At 40.1% G+C, this 20,357-nt stretch overlaps 2 protein-coding genes across 2 annotated transcripts in view; one reads left to right on the forward strand and one right to left on the reverse strand.

The window, feature by feature from the left end:
• TSHZ1 (teashirt zinc finger homeobox 1) overlaps window positions 1–941 on the reverse strand; it is a 54,982-nt gene extending 54,041 nt beyond the window's left edge. Inside the window, exon 1 of the mRNA XM_050941795.1 lies at window positions 1–941. This exon is cut by the window's left edge and continues 444 nt beyond it. The gene's annotated coding sequence lies outside the window, so the exon portion shown is untranslated.
• A 1,299-nt stretch (window positions 942–2,240) lies between these two features.
• Window positions 2,241–11,669, forward strand: PTGR3 (prostaglandin reductase 3). Its single transcript, XM_050941844.1, has 2 exons — window positions 2,241–3,279; window positions 9,867–11,669. Exons 1-2 carry the CDS (start codon window positions 2,978–2,980, stop codon window positions 10,789–10,791), a joined length of 1,227 nt encoding a protein of 408 aa, XP_050797801.1. The 5' UTR covers window positions 2,241–2,977; the 3' UTR covers window positions 10,792–11,669.
• Window positions 11,670–20,357: the final 8,688 nt, after the last annotated feature.

Genomic DNA, 20,357 nt, shown 5'->3' on the forward strand with positions numbered 1-20,357 from the left:
AATGTTTTCATTGACGAGGTTAATTTTCCTCGCTCGCGCTCTCTCTCTCCCCCTCTTTTAAGTTCCTTAAAAGACAAAGCTCTTCAGTCCTCGCAGCAGCAGCGGCAGGGAAGATACAAGTGGAGAGATGTGGAAAATGAATAGATTGGATCAGTTCAATCTTCAACCCAAATCCATTCTCTTGCTTTCCTTCTCTCTCCCCCCCCCCCTTTTTCTTCACCCTCTCTTCCCTCCCTTAATCACTTCTTCTCGATAGAGCACTAAGCAAGCTGCAACGATGAGACGGTAAATTCAGTCACTCCCCACCCTCTCTCCCCTCCTTTCTCCAAGATCAAAGAGTCTCAAAGCGCAACTTTCTCGCTCGCTGGCTTGTTTCAAGCTCGTGGATTTGTGTGTTGTTGTTGTTGTTGGCTTTCTCTGGTTTTTTATTATTGCGCTGATAATAGTTTTTTCTTTGTGCAGAAAACTAGGTCGATCCAGTCTCTCCTTCTCCTCTTAGCACTTAGTCTTAGAGCAAGAAAGCAAATAATAAAAAGGAGTAAAGTCCCCATACATACATATGCACCGGATGGGAAATGTCAGTCACTCCTCCACCTTCCAAACAGTCACAGATCAAACAGTGTCAGCACCGGAGAGGACTACTTTTCTGCCTTGCTCCCCCCTTTCTTTGCCTCCACAGATCGCAGCTTCTTCTGACACTAAATATAATTCAAACACATTTTTATCATGGATTTTTTTGGTTGATCTTGATGTGCAACAGAAAAACAAAAAAAGCCAAAACCAAGAAAAACCCCGGAGACTGTGTGCAAAGGGGGAGAAAAAGAAAAGATATTCACTGGGTGGGAGAGATTAACGTGAACTGTTTTCCCCCCCTTTAAACTCCTGGGAGAGAAAGAGATCCACTCTCCCTCTCTTCTCTTTTCACTGAAATGTAACACACATTCAGATCCCAGAGCTTTCAGACAGTCTCAACTGATAGACAGACACATCGAGCTTGCTTTTCCTGCTTCAGCTTTTTACTCCTCCTCCTCTTGCCAACGTCACCCTGACAATTACAAATAGGTCTCACACAAACCCATACCTGTCAATCTTTTTAATTGCTTTGTTTTCATTTTTTGCCAGAGCTAAACAATATGACAAAAAAGAAGTCTTAATATAGCATAGCATAAAAGATTTCTCATGTGAGGCACACATTGAGGGTTTTGTTATTATAATCCACTTGCTAAAGTGCTCTGCAAGACGCATGTGCTGATTTAACTTAAGCAGATGTCTAGTTCTGGCAAACTTAAAAAGCAAGAGATGCTACCTAGTCTTGGCACACACAAAAACATTATTCCCCCTCCTTGAATTTAGGATGATTTGTGAGAGATTGCAGGTCTCCCTTACTTTAAAAAACCAACAGATTGCGGAGCAAGAACTGCAGCATATGAAATGCTGCTAATAGATTTTGCATAGTTTATGTCTAGGGATTCATATATTGTTAACTGCAAGAACAGAAGGTGTTTCCCCCTTTTTTAAGGAAAGAAGATTAAAACTACATACTGATTCCTAAAGGAAAACACTTGAAGCTATAACTTTTCTTCCTTTAAGGCAAAAAGGTGATTTTTATTATGATTTTAACTATTAATACCATGCTATTAAGAAATGAGTTGTGCATATTGAAATGATGGAGTTAATTCCAGGTGAGTTATACATGGATTCTTCCTACACCTTGCAACAGCTCTATTAAATTAACTTCCACCATCACCAAGTACAGACTGGCAGTTCTATCAAAACATTTACTGGAGTTCTTTGACCTCCCAGTTGATATCCTATAAATACTCTCCCAAAAGTAATTCTACATTGCAGAAGTTGATTTAAAAATCCTCTCCTAAAGATACAGGAGAGTAGAAAAAATATTTTTGGCCAAAATAAATATATGGCAATATTTTTAATGTCATAGCTAAAAGGATCCACTGTTTTTTTTAACTGTACACGGGTTATAGAGAGCTATAAAATCCATGAGGCTATAAAGTGCATTTCATGTGTGTGTCTCCCGCCTAGAAGGACATCAGCAGTATTTTTTTCTTTCTAGACAGAACACACACAAAAATCCTTAAGATGCTTTAAATCCTTTCATAAATCGTAGTGCTTTTATTCTTCTCCAAATCTAAGTGCTGCATCCACTAGTGGTTGCTAGCCGCTCTGGGTTGATTTGTTCCACCTTGCGAGGAAGTGAATGTTTCGCACGGAAGGGGAGGTGCCTGTATCAGCAGCCTGCAGCTCCCCAGCTGCTCCTAATAACAACATTAGAAGATTAGCTGCAACTTCTCTTTACTATTCTAACCTTATTGATCTGATAATTTATTCCTGTTTTCTTTCAACTTTTTTAAAGGGATCATATTCGTCTTTTATAAACAAGGGGCGTGGGAACGCGGCATTGTTTTATATTTCTATATTTTAAATCCCTGGATAAATGCAGCATGCAAACTAAAAAGCAAAAATTTGAACGGAAAATCTTGCAAATCTGTATTTTACTGAAAGTAAGAAATCCCTGGTTGCGGTGATCAGATTTGTTTATATTATATAGAGGCATGCATGTGTTTCTGTGTTGTTGCAGATCACACAAACACATGCACCCACAATTTTTGCTGCAGCAGCAGCAGCTTTGCAGGCGGGACAGTGTTAGGAGGGTGAACTTTGTTCCTGTTTCATGTTAGTGACGGTAAATGCAGATCAGCTCCAGGGGATCATCTTGCTGGTGCTGCTGCTTCTCTAGTGTTTCCGTATTGTGGAGGGGCTGGGCTGGGAGGACGCAGACAGGCTGCAGCTTGCTACATTAGACGTTATTTACATACACAAATAGCTATGTTCAGAGAGTCAGAGTGTCTCATCTTGTGAGTTTGGTGGTGGTGGGTTTTGCAAGCTGTCCGAAGAATCCTCTTAACTGGACGCTCCCCGAGGATGATGAGGGTGGGAAAGAGGTCTAAGGCTGGAAATGAGTTTTAATACAAAAAGCAACGCTTTGCTGAGGTGCTGGGGATCTCGGTTCTGGAGGAGGCGGCGGCTGTGTCCTCTGGAGGGTCCCTTCTGGTCCTGCTTTGGTGGTGCTCGGCCCCGGCCCATCTTGGACATGTCCTACTCCCGTCACTTTCTGGATTTCCAGGGCTCGTCTATCCCCAGCTCCATGAAGAAGCTGGTGGTGACTAAGCTGAGCTCAAACTTCCGAGAGGCTGTTGCCCTGCGGCAGGACGCGCCTGTACCACTCCCGGGAGATGGAGACCTTCTTGTCAGAAACAGGTGAGTTCCCTTCCCCTCTCCAGCCCCGTTGCAACTCCTCTCTTTACCTACCTTCCTTCCTAGCCTTGGGGTCTGAGCCCTCTTCCTGCTCAAACTCCCTCTGACTTCTCACCTCCTGTGGCCTTCTCTTGCTCTGTCATCCTATCAGGTTGTACCAGCTGCTATCTGGCGCCTTATAATTTGATTTTGTTGTTGTTTGTTTTGAATGTCTGATGCCAGAATCATTTCCTCCCATGCATTGGGGAGGGTGGGGATTTCTGCATCTTTTGAGGTGCTTGTTTTTGGTTTGGTTTCTTCTGTCTTACAAATGTAGCTGATCAAGCAGTATTTATTCTCCTACCCGGAGGAAGAACACAGCCTCACAAATCACTGTTTTAGTAGCCATTTTCAAGGGTGGGAAAGGGCAGCTTGAGCTTAAACAGAAAGCTGCACGTGAAGCAAGTGTTCAGGGGGGACTGAAAACCCAGAAAATGATTTCTAAGTCCCTCCCAGGTTTGTGTGCGTTATATTTACATACAATCACCAGCGTGTGTGTCTGTCTTAGCCATGTAAATGTCGGAGTGACATTAATATATAACAGGCTGCCTCTGTGTTATTTATAGCCATGGTCTGAGTGTGTAAGTGTAGATAGACCATACACCAATGATTGTTTTATGTCTTATGTATGTGTACAACCGTGAGGACGTTTCCCTGTGTGTCTGGAGGGGGTCCTCTTCCCCCCCCCCCCCAGTCCTCCACGTCACTAACCTTTAGTGAGTGTGAATCAACAGGAAGGCAGAGGACCCAGTCTGTCAGTGCTAGTCTCCTTCTCCTGTCACCCTTCAACCGCCTGGCCACCACTCCATTCTCTTCTTTCCCCCTGAAGTGCAAACAGTAAAACCAGGAAAGGAGAAGCTTCTCGATGTGCCATAAGCTTTTAACAAACCGCATAAGCCTCTCCAACCTTTTCGAAAGTTTATTGCCACCGTTAGTCTTGTGTGGGAAGCAGGATTTCTAAATTGTTGGCTATTTTTAACGAAACGGGTCACACAGGGAGTAAAGATGTGACATTTTGCTTAGCATAATATGCAGTAAATTGTGTGCTAGCTAGTACTGTCCGTTCAAGCTTCTTGGTCAGCTCCCAAGAAAAGGAAGACTGTAGGGACAAAATGTACCTTTCACCAAATGGCTTATTTGTTTTTATTGGTTCCCGCCTAGATGGTATCGTTCCTTAACACAAAAGTAGGGCTTTTAAAGGTCTAACTTTCCTTGGTAGAAGCTGGAACTCTAGAAGCCCCATGGAAGATTATTTAATTCTTGCTGTCAAGAGGAGAAAGGGGGGAAACCTGTTTTTAAAAGACTTGTCTAACAAAAACCTTGTCCATACGTAGAACTGGTTGTTTAAAGACAGTGCATAATGAAATAGCTAACAGACGTGAGATCGAACTGAAAGTTTAATAGAAGTGTTTGTGTACCTTATCTGTAGTTAGTCTCTGTGTGTGTGTAGTGGGAGGGTTCATAATGTATGTAATGTGCAATACCTGCACACGGAAGAGAGAGGTATGGACTTCTGCGACTGAAAAAGATTCATACAAAACTTTAATCCGCTGCTGCCATCAACCTATAGTATTTTTGAGAGAGAGTTAGAAAAAGCGAGAGAGGTCTAAAGAACAGACTTGCTGCATCTAATAAGGACTGGCCCTGAAACAGTAATGGCATGAAACACGCATCAGGCTGGAGTTAAATTCCTTTTCTTGGAAGGGACCCGACTGCCTTACACTACAAACAGCTACAGAAAAATGTAGCAAGTCTAAGTCTTGCCTAGCTGGACATGATAAGGTTGTTACGTCGTTGTTCTCTAATTCCCCCCCCCCCCCACAACACACACTGTCTCTCCCTCTTTTCCGATGAAATTTTAAAATTTATTCATGTAATTTATTTTGTTTTCAGTGTAACGTTTCCTTCCTTCTCCCTCCCCCCCACCTTGGTCCTGGGTGGGCTCCCTGGGTGCCAGAGGGACGTGCACACTTCAGAGTGGTGGGGTTGAGGCTCTCAGCTCGCCCCAGAGTGAAAGCAGGAGCTGGTCCAGAGACTCAGCCAGGCAGTTACTGTATTTTAACACACATCAGTTTATAAAAAGGGATAGGAGCGGGGGAAGTACTCAATTGAGGTTGGAGTTAAAACATTTTGTACTGTTTGGGGTTGTGCGGAGTTTTCTCTTTATTATTATTTGCTGAGGAATCTCACATCACATCCATATATGTATTCTCTGTTTGTGCCTCCTGAAAGCTGCAGCAGGAAACAAGCCCCTCTTTCCCCTTTTGTACTGTCCTGGGGAAGCTGTTTCCCATCCCGAAAGGACAAAATGTGTCCCTGGCTTTATTTATTCTTGAAAACACATTTTACAATAGGTAGAAGCCTACAGGATCTTAAAAACAAAACAATACATGCCTTGAGTTTGAAGGGTGCAGTTGCGGATTTGTCCATTTTAGTCCCAGTCACGCCCATGAACAGTATTAATTGCTTCGAGCTTTTATGCAAAACAATCCTTATTCACCACAGTAAAATCTGCTTTTGGATTTGGGGGAATAAGGTGGAAAACTGCTTTGGGGTCCTTGTATTTATTGATTTTCAAATAAGATGTTCGTCTATTAAGTGGAACCCCCCCCCCTTTTTTTCCTTTCGGTGGAAAAATAACCCACGATGATTCCCTTAGTTCTTAGCAGAAAAATCCATCATAGCCTTTACTCTCAGAGCAATGCTTTTAAACTAGAAATCGATTTAAAACAATAAACTTTCTCTTTCGGGTGAAGGAGGGAGGGAGAAGGGGAATAGAATCCTTAACATAACCATTTACGCTTCTTATATGCATTTGTTCTATTTTTCAAGAGGGAGAAGGTGCCTCTGTTTTATTGCAGACGAACGACCCAAAGACAAAAGCCCAGGTTTCCCCTAAATTATGCGATGTTTTCGAGCTTTTTGTAAAGGAGAGACAGGTTATTTCGTTTCCAAAATATTTGTAACGTTTTTCTGCTGAGGTGGAAGTCAATAGGGGAAAAAAAGTTTATTGAAATGGAAGGGGGGGAGTTTTTGATTCATGGCTTGGTGGATCACAGTGGGAGGGGTGGGGGATTATTTCTGCTGAGTGTTTGGGTTGAGAATTTTGTTTTTCTTCTGCGCTCCTAGTTTGGATTACTTTGTTTTGTCTCTGTGTTGAAGGCTCTTGTGTTGAATTTCTGTCTCTTACGTTTTGTTTTGGTGCGAGAAGCAGCATTTTCACCCCTCCTTCGGGCTCGTCCTGGATTTATAATAAACAATACTGAGGGGGTCAGCACGCTTCAGTGTAAATAAAGCGGAGTGACTCGGAGTGTGTAATTATTTTGGGAAAAGCCAGCCCCAGTCTGGTTCCGTGTCTCAGCGCTTCAGATTTTGAAAATAGCGAAAGACGGTGCCCTCACCAGACCCTCCTTAGTCAAACAACAAAGACATTTTAAATTTGGGAATTAAAAGAGGCAGATCACTTGAAAAGAATTCTGAAGGTATACTGCAAACACAGAGTGCACGCCTTTACTCCCCCGCTACACCCACCTCGTCTCGCTCTCTCATGTACGAGTTGGGAAGTTGATCTTGTATTTATTTCTGCGCTTAAAATGAAAGGGTCTGAAAACGTCCGGGGCACAGCACAGCAAACCATCTCCCTCATAGTACCTTGACAGGCAAGGTTCAAAAGGATTTAGACAATATGTTTTAATCCCGACATTGTGGTTTGATCTTTTTTTGCATATGGGACATTTAGGGTGACTACCTTTTAAAAAAAACCCACCTATATGCGAACACAAATGGGAATTACACAAATATTGATGGGTTGAGAAAAAGAAGTGGGGTGGGGAGTACTTTAGCAAGCTTGGAGACTATATTGATTAATAATAATGATTCTCCTAGTCCGGAGAGAATCATTTCACATGACAGAGGCAGCTTGGAAGATTGGGGGGTGGAGGGTGGTAACAAATATTACCAGCAAGCCTTGTACACATTATATAGTAGTTCGCATTTCTTTATTTCCTCCTAATCATCTATTTTTTTGCTGAGGCTCCTAGCCCCGTTTTAAATGGAAAATGCAGGGATCGCGAAAAAGAGGACAGTCTTTCAAATGTTTCTCCACAGGCTGACCTGTGTGTATCTCAGACTCCCTTAGTAATACAGCCACCGAATAAATGCAGACCCCAATCCCAGTTGAGATGGAAGGGCATCCGCATCTGCACATAAAGCTTTGTATGGGAGGCATAGCTGCAAGTGGCTAAGTGCTAGAGAAGGAGGTGGAGATGCCGGGGTGGAGAATAGGAGCCAGAGGGAGGGAGTGCTAGGATGGAGTGTCCTCAGAGAGGTGCCCCAACTCTTAGTCCCTGGCCGACCCCCGAAGCCCCGCTGAGACATCACACTCCTATTGGTGCCAATACTAGCACTTTCCCCCTATTACGGTTACCATAAAAGGTGGGGAGGTGCCAGGCAAGCACCAGCTTCTTCTGCACTGTGTCTTTCCCCGAGATCTGCCATTGCATCGTCCTCTCTCACGCCTACACGTTTCAGCTGCTGGTGGAGCCCGGAGAAGAAGAGATGGGGAGTGATTTGCATTTTCTCTGGTAAAAAGCAGCATGTTGAGGACACTTGTTTACCAGACATCTGGCTAACTGCAGTACTTCCAATCCCCCCCTCCCCTTCACACACAAAGTTTCCAGCTTTAGCCGGTTATTTACCTGCCTTGCTCTGTCCCTCTCTTTCCATTTTAAGAACGATCCTAAGTGAAAAGAAGATGGGACCGCTAAGGGTGAGGGAGAAAAGTTTTTATTTTAAATTCCTCCCCTCTCTAGGGTGCATACAGGGGATGCCTATTTCATACAGTGCAAAAATCAAAGGCGCAGGAATAGGCTCTCTGCGCCAGGAGGGAGGTTCTGTCTGTATCAGGCAAGGAGTCTAATTCAGGGGTAAATTGGCTAGGAGTGGAGGAGAGGTGGTAAATCCATGGGTTGAAGGTTATCGTTGTAGGGATAAGAGAGGGAAAGGAGGGAGATAACCATCTCTCTGCTTTTAAACCCCACTGCTAAAAGTTGGGTTTTAAAATCTAATGCAGAATTGTAGCACCAATCGCACCTTAGCTTTCTGATCATTTTTCTCAAATGTCCTGAGGAGACATGTTTTGCTATGGAAGTTGCTGGTGGTGGTGGGGGGGTGGTTTGGTTTGTTTTAGAATGGGACATGGGAATTATGTAAATTAAAGAATAGTGGATTTTTTTAATCTATAAACAGGATGTAGACATTCTTTGTTACAATTAAACAGGAGATTAAATGTAGAATTAAGAAAAGCAACAAAAGTCACATTCTTCTCTCTCCGCCTGTGTGTATATTATATATATTTATATTAATAGATGGTGTGTGTGTGTGTGTGATACACACTTTACATTAGCAAAAGTCTGAGATTCTCCATAGTATAGGGAACTGAAAAATCAAAATAAAGCATTTTTTCATTTTCTCATTTCTTTGAGTACTGTGTGTGTAAGCACTTTTTAAATCTCAGACACACAATTTGAAAATATTGCTAACTGACCATTAAAATTGCACTGTTTGCATATTTCTACAGCTTTTCATATGACACCAAATTCTATAATCTTTAGGTTATCGCTTCTACATGTAGTAAAAATCTGGGATTCTTCTGCTGCATGTGCAAGCTTCTTGACATTTTCTAGTTAAGACTCTCCCCCTCCACTTTCTCCTTTTGTAGCAAGGTATTTTAGTTATGAGCTACATTGACATGGAAAAATATTGTTAGTAAAATATTGCCTGTACAATTAAAGTAGATTGTGATACCATGATTATCTTTTACTGCTAATCAAGTTTAGTATATGTGTGTGTTTTTTGAAAACATTGGCATTCTTTTTCACCTGTTAGAGGTCAATAGGACTTCTAAACATTGAATACTCTGTTACAATTTCAGTCCTTCTGTACAATGCTGTTTTGATGTGTTGCAAGTAATTGATATAAAGCAAAATATTTTAATAAGGTTGAAATTAGCTAATTTCCTATAGTCACACCATCATTTAAAAAAAAAAACTTGCCTTCAGTAACATGTTATGATCAATGACCTTGCAGATAACATTTATACTTAATATTATCGTTAGTCATTAACAGTATTATAATCAGAAATGTAAATTTGTTGCCAGAATCAACATATTTAGCACTTATTTTATTCCACAGAGTTTTTATATCCTTTGCAGAGTGGTCAATTAATTTTAATTTTCCAGTCTCATACACAATTATTTTTGGTTTGCTTATTTTGGTTAAAATGGCCATGTGGAAAATGTCTTATTTTTTAAAAATGTGTCTAAAATTTCTACAGTATTAGAAACATAAGATACAAAAGTCTGATTAAAATCACTGCTATGCTATGTATATGGACTTTTTTTTTAATAGTATGAGGTGAACATTTTTTCTAATTACTGGTATATTTGAATATGCATTGTTATATCTTACCCAGAAAATGTAAGTGGATGCTTTTTCACATGGCAACGTATTTGACAAATCAAGCATGTTAACAAAGTTTTGTTTTCTTCTAGATTTATTGGCATTAATGCATCTGATATAAACTACTCAGCTGGCCGGTATGACACTTCAGTTAAACCCCCATTTGATGTAGGTTTTGAAGGTATTGGTGATGTGGTAGCCTTAGGCCTCAGTGCTAGTGCCAGATACACAGTAGGCCAAGCTGTGGCCTATATGACACCTGGTTCTTTTGCTGAATATACAGTTGTGCCTGCCAAACAAGCAGTTCTTCTACCCTCTGTGAAACCTGAGTTTCTTACTCTAATGGTAAGTGGCACTACAGCATACATCAGTCTGAAGGAGCTTGGACAGTTGTCTGAAGGCAAGAAGGTCTTAGTGACTGCAGCATCGGGAGGAACAGGCCAGTTTGCTGTGCAGCTTTCAAAGAAGGCAAAGTGCCATGTAATTGGAACTTGCTCCAGTGATGAAAAGGCTGGTTTTCTGAAATCCATTGGCTGTGATCATCCCATCAACTACAAAACTGAAAATGTTGGTGCTGTTATTAAAAGGGACTACCCAGAAGGTATGGATGTAGTGTATGAATCTGTTGGTGGAAAGATGTTTGACTTAGCTGTCAACTCCTTGGCTGCCAAAGGGCGCCTGATAGTTATTGGGTTTATCTCTGGCTATCAAAGTCCTACTGGCCTTCAGCCTGTTAAAGCAGAAATGTTGCCAGCAAAACTGCTGAAGAAATCTGCCAGCATCCAGGGTTTCTTCCTGAACCATTACCTTTCTGAATATAAAATGGCTATGGAGCACTTACTCACAATGTATGAAAGTGGAGAACTGGTTTGTGAGGTGGACCTCGGAGACATGTCTCCAGAGGGCAAGTTCATTGGCTTGGAGTCTGTATTCCGTGCTGTAGATTATATGTACATGGGAAAAAACATTGGAAAAATTGTAGTTGAATTACCTAACTCTGTCAACAGTAAGCTGTAAAAACAGAACAATGATATAAATCAAGAGAGAGAGAAAATAGGCACTTCATGCCTCAGAATTACTAGAAACCATTTATTTTTTAAAAAACAAACTTGGTAAATGATAGTATACTAAAACTGTATTAAGTTGTTAATAAAAAGTTTTGATTAAAAAAAAAAATTAGCTAGTGCCTGTACCAAGGACTTAATGTGCTTGTGTTTGATTCTGTAACTTTTACAGGCAGTGGTGCTCAGGCTAATTCTAGATATGAACGTTCTTCTGGGCAATTAGAATAAATGATGATGCAAAGGTTGATCCATCAGTTTCTTTGATAAGATTTTTAAATCCTGTTTGGAAACATTACATTTCATGTGTGTCATTTCAGCAATTTAGATCCTGTGATTTTAAAAATATCTTTCATATACAGCAAAACAAAACATTTTGTTGATGCTTTGTTAACCCTTGACATTTCTGGGAAACCAAAGTTAAAAATGATCTTTTTACTTTTTTGGGTTGCAAACTCAGTAATGATATTATGGCTATTTTGTGCATGGTAATCAAATATCATGACATGTTCTATATGGAGAATGTATCCATTAGTTCTAACATGGCAGAAAAATGGAGGGGATGAGGGAGGGAGGGAACACAATTTAAAAAAAAAATAAAAAATTACAGAGTTTGCAACTACACACAACCCTGCCATTTTCATTCAAGCCTTTGGTTACCGTTTGGAACAGTCGTCTTATACTTTTGCTGTGCTGTTTATTATTTTTATTGTTTACCCTTTATTCTCCCCATTAACCCACAAGATGGGCTAGTTGAGCTTTAGTTCTAAATTGTGTTTATATGTATTGAGGTCCTTTACTTGTACTAACAATTTAATAAAATGCAGAAAGCTATCTCCGTGTGTGTGGTATTTTTTCATATTGATACACTTCTTGTAGATTAGCTCTTCCATAGAGGTGCAGTATATTATAATGTACTTAAAACACTGATGAATATTTGGTACAGCTTCTCATAGCAAAGTTAGTAGTTATTATTTAGTATTGCTACTGTGTAGGTCTTATGGCAAAGAGCAAGGTCATTTGTATAAATTCTCTGGGCCCAATACACATCATGTATAAATAATAACATAAGTAGGGAATTGAGAACTGCTAGTGTAAACTAACTGTGGGTCAGACCCCAAAGTTGGTCACAGCCCCATTTTAATGGGGTGGCCACAGCTGGCGTTAGACTGGCTGGGACCCTGGGCCAAAGCCGAAACCCGAGCCCCACTGCACAGGGCCAAAGCCTGAGCCTCACCACCTGGCCTCAGCTCTGGGCAGCAGGGCTCAGGTTACAGGCCCCCTGCCCAGGGATGAAGCCCTTGGGCTTTGGCTTAGGGGCCCCCTGCCCAGGGTGATGAGGCTCGGGCTTTGCCCCCCCACCCTCCTGAGCAGCAGGGCTCGCTTCAGTCCCCCCTTTTGGGGATATGTAGTAACTTGTGTTGTTAGAAGGGGGTCGTGGTGCAATGACGTTTGAGAATCCCTGGTTTACACCGTGGGTTCAATTAAAATGTTTGTTCTGTTTTGAAAGTTATTCCTGGCTGAAGAGGTGCTATTACCTATACGTAAAATGGGAATACAACCTAGACGTGGAAACATTTTCCAAAACAGTAAATTTTATACTGTACCGACTGTACATTTATTTTCATTACAGTAGTTACACTTTTAGGGGTTGATCCAGCTGCACTCATTGAAGTCAGAGAATTTTAATTTTAATGGACTTTGAGAGCACTGGCATCTCACAAAATCAGGCATCTGATGATAAACTTCCAGTTCCCTTGGATCATAGGACATTCCCATATTAAATAAAAAAAAATCCAGGGTTAATTTTACATCTTGGGCAATAATCAGGACTGGTTGTGCACATAGGATTTAGCTTTCTTGAAAGTAACGTATGTTATGTAAATGCTTCAATTATACTAACATACTTGGAACCCACAGAAAAGTTAAATCACTTTTCAATTTATGATTTAGTATTGCATTCCCACTGTAATTTGATAGTTTACATCTGTTATTACTGGTTAACAGATTAGTATCCAGCAAAGAATCATTGCTTTTCTGCCATTTTTGAATGTTGGTATCAATTCAGCTGTTTTCAGAAGGAAGAGTGGTGTCGGTCTTTGCATTTTAAATTTTTTTGCTTTCTTATAATCAAGCTTAGATTATTCTACAGGGACATTCTAGGGTTCCTCATGTGGCTTGCTGCTAGCTAGTTACCATGGTGGGATGGGTTTGTTTTTACTCCTACTCCTTTTACTCCTTGATGCCAGATAAAGGCAAGGGCACTCAAAACTTTGAGATCAGACCCCAGTCAGAGAGTACTAACGTGATATATTTTTATTCCTCTCTAGTGTTTAAAAAAAAAAGTTAAAATATTCAGATCTATGCACAATAGAAGTATCAGAAAACAATTCAGATCTGTACTAACTGATAAAGTCCAGACAAGGAACCATAGTTGTTAAAAGTCTGTCATGAAGAACAATATTTTGAAATCGAGTAACTAAAGTTGTGTACCAAAATCCATATGTAGTAACTTAAATAGGTGCCCTGATTTTCAGAGGTGCTGATCATCTGAAGTTCAATAGATTTGTGTGCCTATTTTTAGTCATCCCAGTCTGAACATTTTGACCTAAGATTTGTTATGTATAGTAGTATACCATATGCATATATAACATCGAGTATTTCATAAACTGTTAAATTACTAAAGATTATTTAGAAAAGTAGTAAGTCCAAAAGCTCCATCAGTAATACAAATATGATGAGGGAATAGAGGCATCTTTGGTACATTCTTATATTTATATTCAAACATGACATTATTTGTGTTTGTTCTAATTGTACCTTTTGGGCTACTCTTCAGCACTTCAATACACTTATAACATTATTACCAAAGTTCAACTTCTTCATATGTAGAATTTGAATTCCCTGTTTACTGATTTTAAAGACTTTAGTTTATGTTGGCTATAGCAATAGGTTTGTCATTTTTATCAAACTTCTCCAGTATGTTAAAGAGATATCTTAAGATATGTATGATTGTTCTTCTACGAATGAATCCAAGATAGTCAAGGATCTTTATTTTCCCCATTTTTTAAAGATAAGTTTTTACTGGTTGTTTTAGATTACTGAAGAGAGCAGCTTTATCTGGAAAAAATGCAGGTATTTGAGGCATACAAATTATCTTTTCCCTGTTGATACCACTGATAATGCTCAGATATGTGAGAACGTAGACAACTGTTTTTTCTTTTTTTATTCAAAAGTATGTATTGTGAACTCACTACAGTATGCATAAGGCTTATTTTGGATAAGCACGCTGTGGTGTATATACATAATGCTACAGTATTAGATGGACAAGAGAATATATATGGCATGCACACAGTGAGGGTTTAAATAATGATAGGACATTGAATGTGCAAGGAAAAGAAATACCGTAGATTCACAGCAAGAGATTAACAACAATACACTTAATATGCTTGCAAAAAAAGGTGTATTAAAAGCTGTGTGCACAGTGGGGACTTAAATGATTAAAAATAATAATACATGTGCCTGGGAAGTACTATGTGTAGAGAGTGGGGATTTAAATAATAATATTAATAATAGCAATTGATCAAGCTGTAGTCGCTGGTGCTACATCCTAATTTGACCTTTCTAAATGAATTTGCTACGACAGAACCTAAGATTGCTTGTTGAGGCTAATGACAGAGTTCTCCCTTCCTACACAACGCGCACTTCCATGGAAAACAACAAAGAAATGTAATGAAGGGCTGGCTGTATGCTGCTTCTCTCACTCACACACACACACACCCTACTGTATATACAGGTCTGACGCACTCACTACTGTATATACAGGTCTGTACTCCTCAGCACATTTTACAGAGGTGCTCCATACTTAATTACCATGCTGGAATCTCCTAATGCCTTTTTGAATTAAGTTAGATTGCTAGCAGGTTATAGCTTTTAATGGTTTATGGGTTTTGTTTTGTTTTTTTAAAATAAGTGGCCAAGTATAGCTGCCATGTCATATACATACAAATAATTACAGTTGCTCAGGGAAAAGTTTGAAACAGTATTTGAAAATGTTTTTTTTCCTTGTTCAGTCTGAGGAGTAAAGAAATTCCACTGCTGAATGGCCGTTAGTATCTATTTTACAAGATTTACTCATTTTCAGGTACCTAATGTAGCTTCTAGCATGCATGCACAACAATACAATTTATATGGTAAATGGAACCAAATAATGGCTTCACTGAATGTTATGGCTGCACTGAAGGGAAATGTCACGGTAAATAGCTGCCAAATTATGGATCATGCCGAAGTGTCACAACTGCACTAAAGACAAATAGCACTAGAGGCTATTGCCACTGTGATGCTTTTGAGTTATGAAGAAGAGGAGCAGCCTGATGTGAGGCTCTTTGTGTCCTCATTATAGCAAAGGGTTACTGCTGCAATGTACAAGAAAACCCAGTCCAATGTGGTGGTTAGTTATTAATCTGTCCCTTTCAGATCTAACAGCTGTGGCAAAACAGAAAATCTTTGCCTTGAGTTAACACACACACAAACCTGCAGATTTTATGAATGTAAATGTGTATAGGAAATGACTAGTAATAGAAAAATGTTGTAATAAAATAATCTAATCAAAGAATATTATTAAATTTAACATAGTATGTGTCTGAAAGGTTTAGTTGCTTCTTATGCAGATAGATGTGTGAAATATAAGCAATAATGCACTTTCTCTCTTTGTAAAGACGTGCGTAGTAAGGACATTACCAACTAAATTGCTTCTTCTAAACTGAAGTGAGTCCCGGTTTCTTTCATTTTAATGGGAGGGTAATAAAGATGAAAGACTAACGTTTTAACTGATGGATCCCTTAAGCTAAAGAATAGAAATTTATTATGTTTTGAGGGGATATGCTAAATCCTGAAGAGGGGAAAAAAATCCCAGGTAAAATAAAATCTAACTAAAAAATATTCTCATGTAATGTGTTTTTACAAATGGAAAAACTAAGCAACTGTTTTTATTTATGGTGAACAAGACTATTTTCTCATTCAGACAATCTCAAATATATTTTTAAAATAGAGGGTCACAGCTCAGCAAGGGCTCTGTCTTTTCTCAGATCATTGTACAAACTCAGCCTGCAATGTTAAATGCAATGAGTTTGATGGTCTCAGCACCTTTCTTTGCATACTATTGTACACACTACAAATGTACCATCCATAATTCAACACAGTTGTCAGTCTCGGTTTTAGAGAGGGGGCCTGGACTGAACAATCATGGTGGATAAATTACTTCTCAAGTCTAAGGAGAGTGGTCTTCCTTCCACATCAGGCTTAAGGTCATTGGCAGGGCAGTGAGTGAGCAGGGAGCTTGTATATTAACTCTAATGCACTACTAGTGTGTGGATAAATAGAGGGATTATACTAATTAATTACAATTATATTTATTCTTTTTTGGGGGAAAACAGCTGAAGAGGAGTAATTTTGTTCTTATATTTTTCTCCCTTACTACTTTTTTTTTATCTTATGTGCAAAAAATAATAAATAAATGTCCCTATAGGTCATTTTTCTTATAACAGCATTAGTGCTTTCAATTTTCATCATCACAAAAATCCACATCTCAGAGGATATACAAAGTTTCTAAAAAGGTTTTTAACCTGTGGCAATAACACATTCTGTTTAAAATTCTTACAATGTGGTCTAAAGACAGGAGGGGAAAAAAACACCCTGTCCAAAACTGGGTAGAACATCTTTGAATGGCGATTAGTGTATCTAGAATTTATTTTATATACAGTGCAGTGGCAAGTAGCTGCTTTTTATTAAATGAAAATCCTGTGTTATGTACTTCAGGAACATTCCAGTTAATGAGTATGTAATGTCCTTAGTGTAACACAGAACTTCTTTTTGTGTTCACAACCACACGATGCTGGAAACTTGACAAATGATATCATTTAAGACAGATGCCTGCCTTAGGGACCTGTTTTTTGGCTTCCTGTTTCTGGCTTTTATTTCAGTAACATTTGTAATTGCCACAGGATTTGTACCTGTGTAGTGTTTTAACCCCTTCACATTCACTGGATGTGGATGGATAGTTTGCATCATCACTGATGACAAGGAGTTGCTAATTTTTTCAATGACCTTGTTATTTGCTCTCTCTCACATACACCCTGATGCATGTATACATAGAAGCTGAGCTTTATTACACAGTTAGGACAGGAACCACTAACTGTCAGTTGTGTGTTACTGACACAAACACAAAAACTTGGTGTAGCCCAGGCCTAAGGAAAAAAACAGCTGCCGGCTGTAGCTGGCTGCTTCCCTCTGGATTAGAATAAGGATTTCATAAATACTGAATAGGTGCGAAATAGTTTGTTTCATAGATGCGCTCTGGTTACTGTTTTTCTAATTTTTGTTTCACCCCCCGCCAATTACTATCATTCTTTCCTTTGATAAAAAAAATCATTCTTTATTGTGGACATAAATGCAATCTGGATCTATTTACAAAAATGCAAGTTTTATGTTCAGCAATGCAGTTATATTAAAAAGTTGGCTTTATTGAACTAAATACTTAGTAAATAATAGTAGCTCCAGGAGGCACTGTGCAGCCCTGATGGAGGCAGGACAACAGTGGCTTTAAGCTACCTTTGTACTCTGCTCTGGCTCCAGCCAGGGGCAGCACTGATTTATTGCAGCCTCCCAAAGGCTTCTCCACAATCTGGAGCAGCCAAGAATCTTTGTAGCACTTTGTGTTGTGGCTCTGCCCCCTACTGAGGCTTGCAAAAGGGCTGCTGTAGGGCCACTTACTGGCCCTATGTGGTGTCTGCATGAAGGCATTCTTCTCAGGCCCTTTGGGGCTCAGTTCCAATGACTAGCCACTGCTGCAGTGGTGTATATGGGCTTGGATAGGGGACAAAATGAGTCCCTGGGCATTTGTTCCATGGACAAAAAATTTTTGCTTGTAAGGAAAAGTGCAGCTTTCCTTAACATTACTGTTTTATTATGTGGTCATTCCAAGCGCACTTCAAATTCTAGTTTCATGTCACCAGGTATTTTGCATCATGTTGCTTCTGATCATGAGAGGTGTGAAGCATCTACATCTCATATGGGAGGTAGAGCCGAGGGTGTTGAGCACCTCTGGAAGGCACACAGCCCCCAGCAGGTTCAGCCTCCAAAGAGAAAAATGGTCATGAGACCATACTGCCACATGGACGAGCTCTAGGAAATGAGCAGGAAATATTTATCCTCTACAAATATGACCGTAGTGAGGTCATAACAAGAATGGACCAGGCCAAGTCACTTCTGACATCAGAGGGTTTATTTTCAGAATGAGTCAAAGAATGTACACAGGCACATAAATCTCATTATGTGTTATGGGATTTGTGCACAGACCTCTTAAACGCTGTCTGAAAAAAATATACCCTTAAGGGGCTAATTCACAAAGGAATAGAAGGAAAGGAAATTTGTGTAGTTTCTGTAAGCAGTAAGACTTGCCATACAGTGCAGTTCTGGCTGATTACACTATGCCTCAGGTGGGCTCTGAGGCACAAGGCTGAAAGCCAAGTGATTCCAACCACCCAAGACCCGAGAATTCCACAGAAATGCATTGTCTGTCATGTCTTATTGTCACCCGGAAAATAAACAAACAATCAAAAACATATGACCGTATTTCTCTATTTACAAGGGATTATTGGAATGACTATATCTGGCAGCCAATCTGTTTGCATCCAGAGTTCAGAAAGCCTATAATGTTAAACAAGGGTAAGGCCGGAAACATGTTTGGCTTATTTGCCCCTTGACACCTATGTGTAATCCCTCATTGAAGCTGTAATGAATGTTCCCTTTGGGATTGTATAATTTTAACGGTAACCTCTGCATACTGTTAGTATAGTGCACTCTTCCTGCTTGTGCTAAGCATACCACGAGTAGCCAGAAGAAAGTAGGTAAATTACAGAATATTATTTTCCCTCTTATTCTTTGTAAACTGGAAGTGGAGTTTAGTCCGTGTGGGCTTTTTATCATGATGAGCAGAAACAGTGTGCTGTTATACAGTGCTAGTGTAAATCAGTAACTCCATAGGAATCACTGGTGTGAAACTGGGGTCAGAAGCAAATTGGTCCTTTTGTGTGCGCGCGTGTGTGCGTGCACGCTTTGCTGGAGGAAACCAGCTCTGACCCAGACCTGCCTCACCTCAAGCTATTGAGAAATTTGTCCTCAGGACAGTTTGCAAAAGCTAAGGCTTGTCTTATGCTCACGGTCACCAGTGCTGTCACTACTACAGTGACAGCAGTCAAAGCCATGCAAGTATCATCAAATAGATTAGAAGAGGATAGCAAGATGGTCCTGTCCAGAGATGCTGCAAAAGAAGAAAATACTTGAATTCTTGAGCATCGCTGTTGCCAGAACTCACTTCAAAGTAAGAGACAGATTAATTCTCCCTCCCCCCAACTTAAAAAAAAATAATGTTTTTTCTTTCAAATTGGAGAGAGAAACCAGGTGTTCTGGAAAAGAAGCATCCAGGGGAGGCAGCCAGAAGGAATATCTCAAGGTTTTCAATTTCCTACTACAAGCAGATATGGGTTAACTGTGGAGATCAGCTGTCCCTGTATTTCAATGTGCCTAAACCTAGTGGATCATGGATCACTTGATTTGCATATAAGTGGTGCAACAGATTTTGACAAGATTTGTGGCCAATGTATATGACACAGCTCCAGTTTCACCTTAAACAAACAAAACAAACAGATACTACTTTTGACTGAAACATGCAATGTTCTCTTATTCACCGGGGTGGCTGGGGGGGAAATCAACCTCAGCTTAGGTGTTTTCATGTGCTGTCTCTTCAATTTTATCTGTTAAAGCTGTGGGTTAGAGTGATGGCTTGTTCTTTTGCCTTGTCTTTTATTTATTCTATTATTTTTGGTGAGAAGCAGACAGATTCCACACTCACAATCTGTGGGTCATGGAGCAAAGAAGGAGCCAAATACCCTCTTTTTCAACATGCTGAAATTGCTGTTGCATAGACTAGCTAAGCATTGGTTCATGCTGCATGAACCAGAATCCTGAATTCTATTAAGTGAGCAAGAGACTCAAAATAAAGCATGCTGGAGAGAAAGTGGTAGACTATTCAGTTGGGGTTTAAAAAAAACAAACAAAAAAAAACACAAACACATTTGGGACAGTGCTGCTCAGTTAACTGGAGAAAATCAAGACCCATGCTTCACCTCACATGAGTTTTTGGGGTGGTAAGAGGAACATTTTAATCACACATCTAAAAAAACTCTGTCCTAAATTCAACAGGAGTATTTCCTAAACATGTGGTTCTGAGCACTCACACTGTTAACACTCTTCTTGTTGCTTCCTTCCTCCTTGAAGTCATGCATAACAAACAAATGTTCAACTGCACATGGACAAATATACGGGGCCGCTCCAGGCCCCAGCACACCAAGTGCGTGCTTGGGGCAGCAAGCCGCGGGGGGCGCTGTGCCGGCACCGGGACGGCGGCAGGCTGCCCTGGGCAGCTTGCCTGCGGAGGGTCCACTGGTCCCGTGGCTTCGGCAGACC

The sequence above is a fragment of the Gopherus flavomarginatus genome, chromosome 2 (assembly GCF_025201925.1).
Source record: "Gopherus flavomarginatus isolate rGopFla2 chromosome 2, rGopFla2.mat.asm, whole genome shotgun sequence".
NCBI lineage: Eukaryota > Metazoa > Chordata > Testudines > Testudinidae > Gopherus > Gopherus flavomarginatus.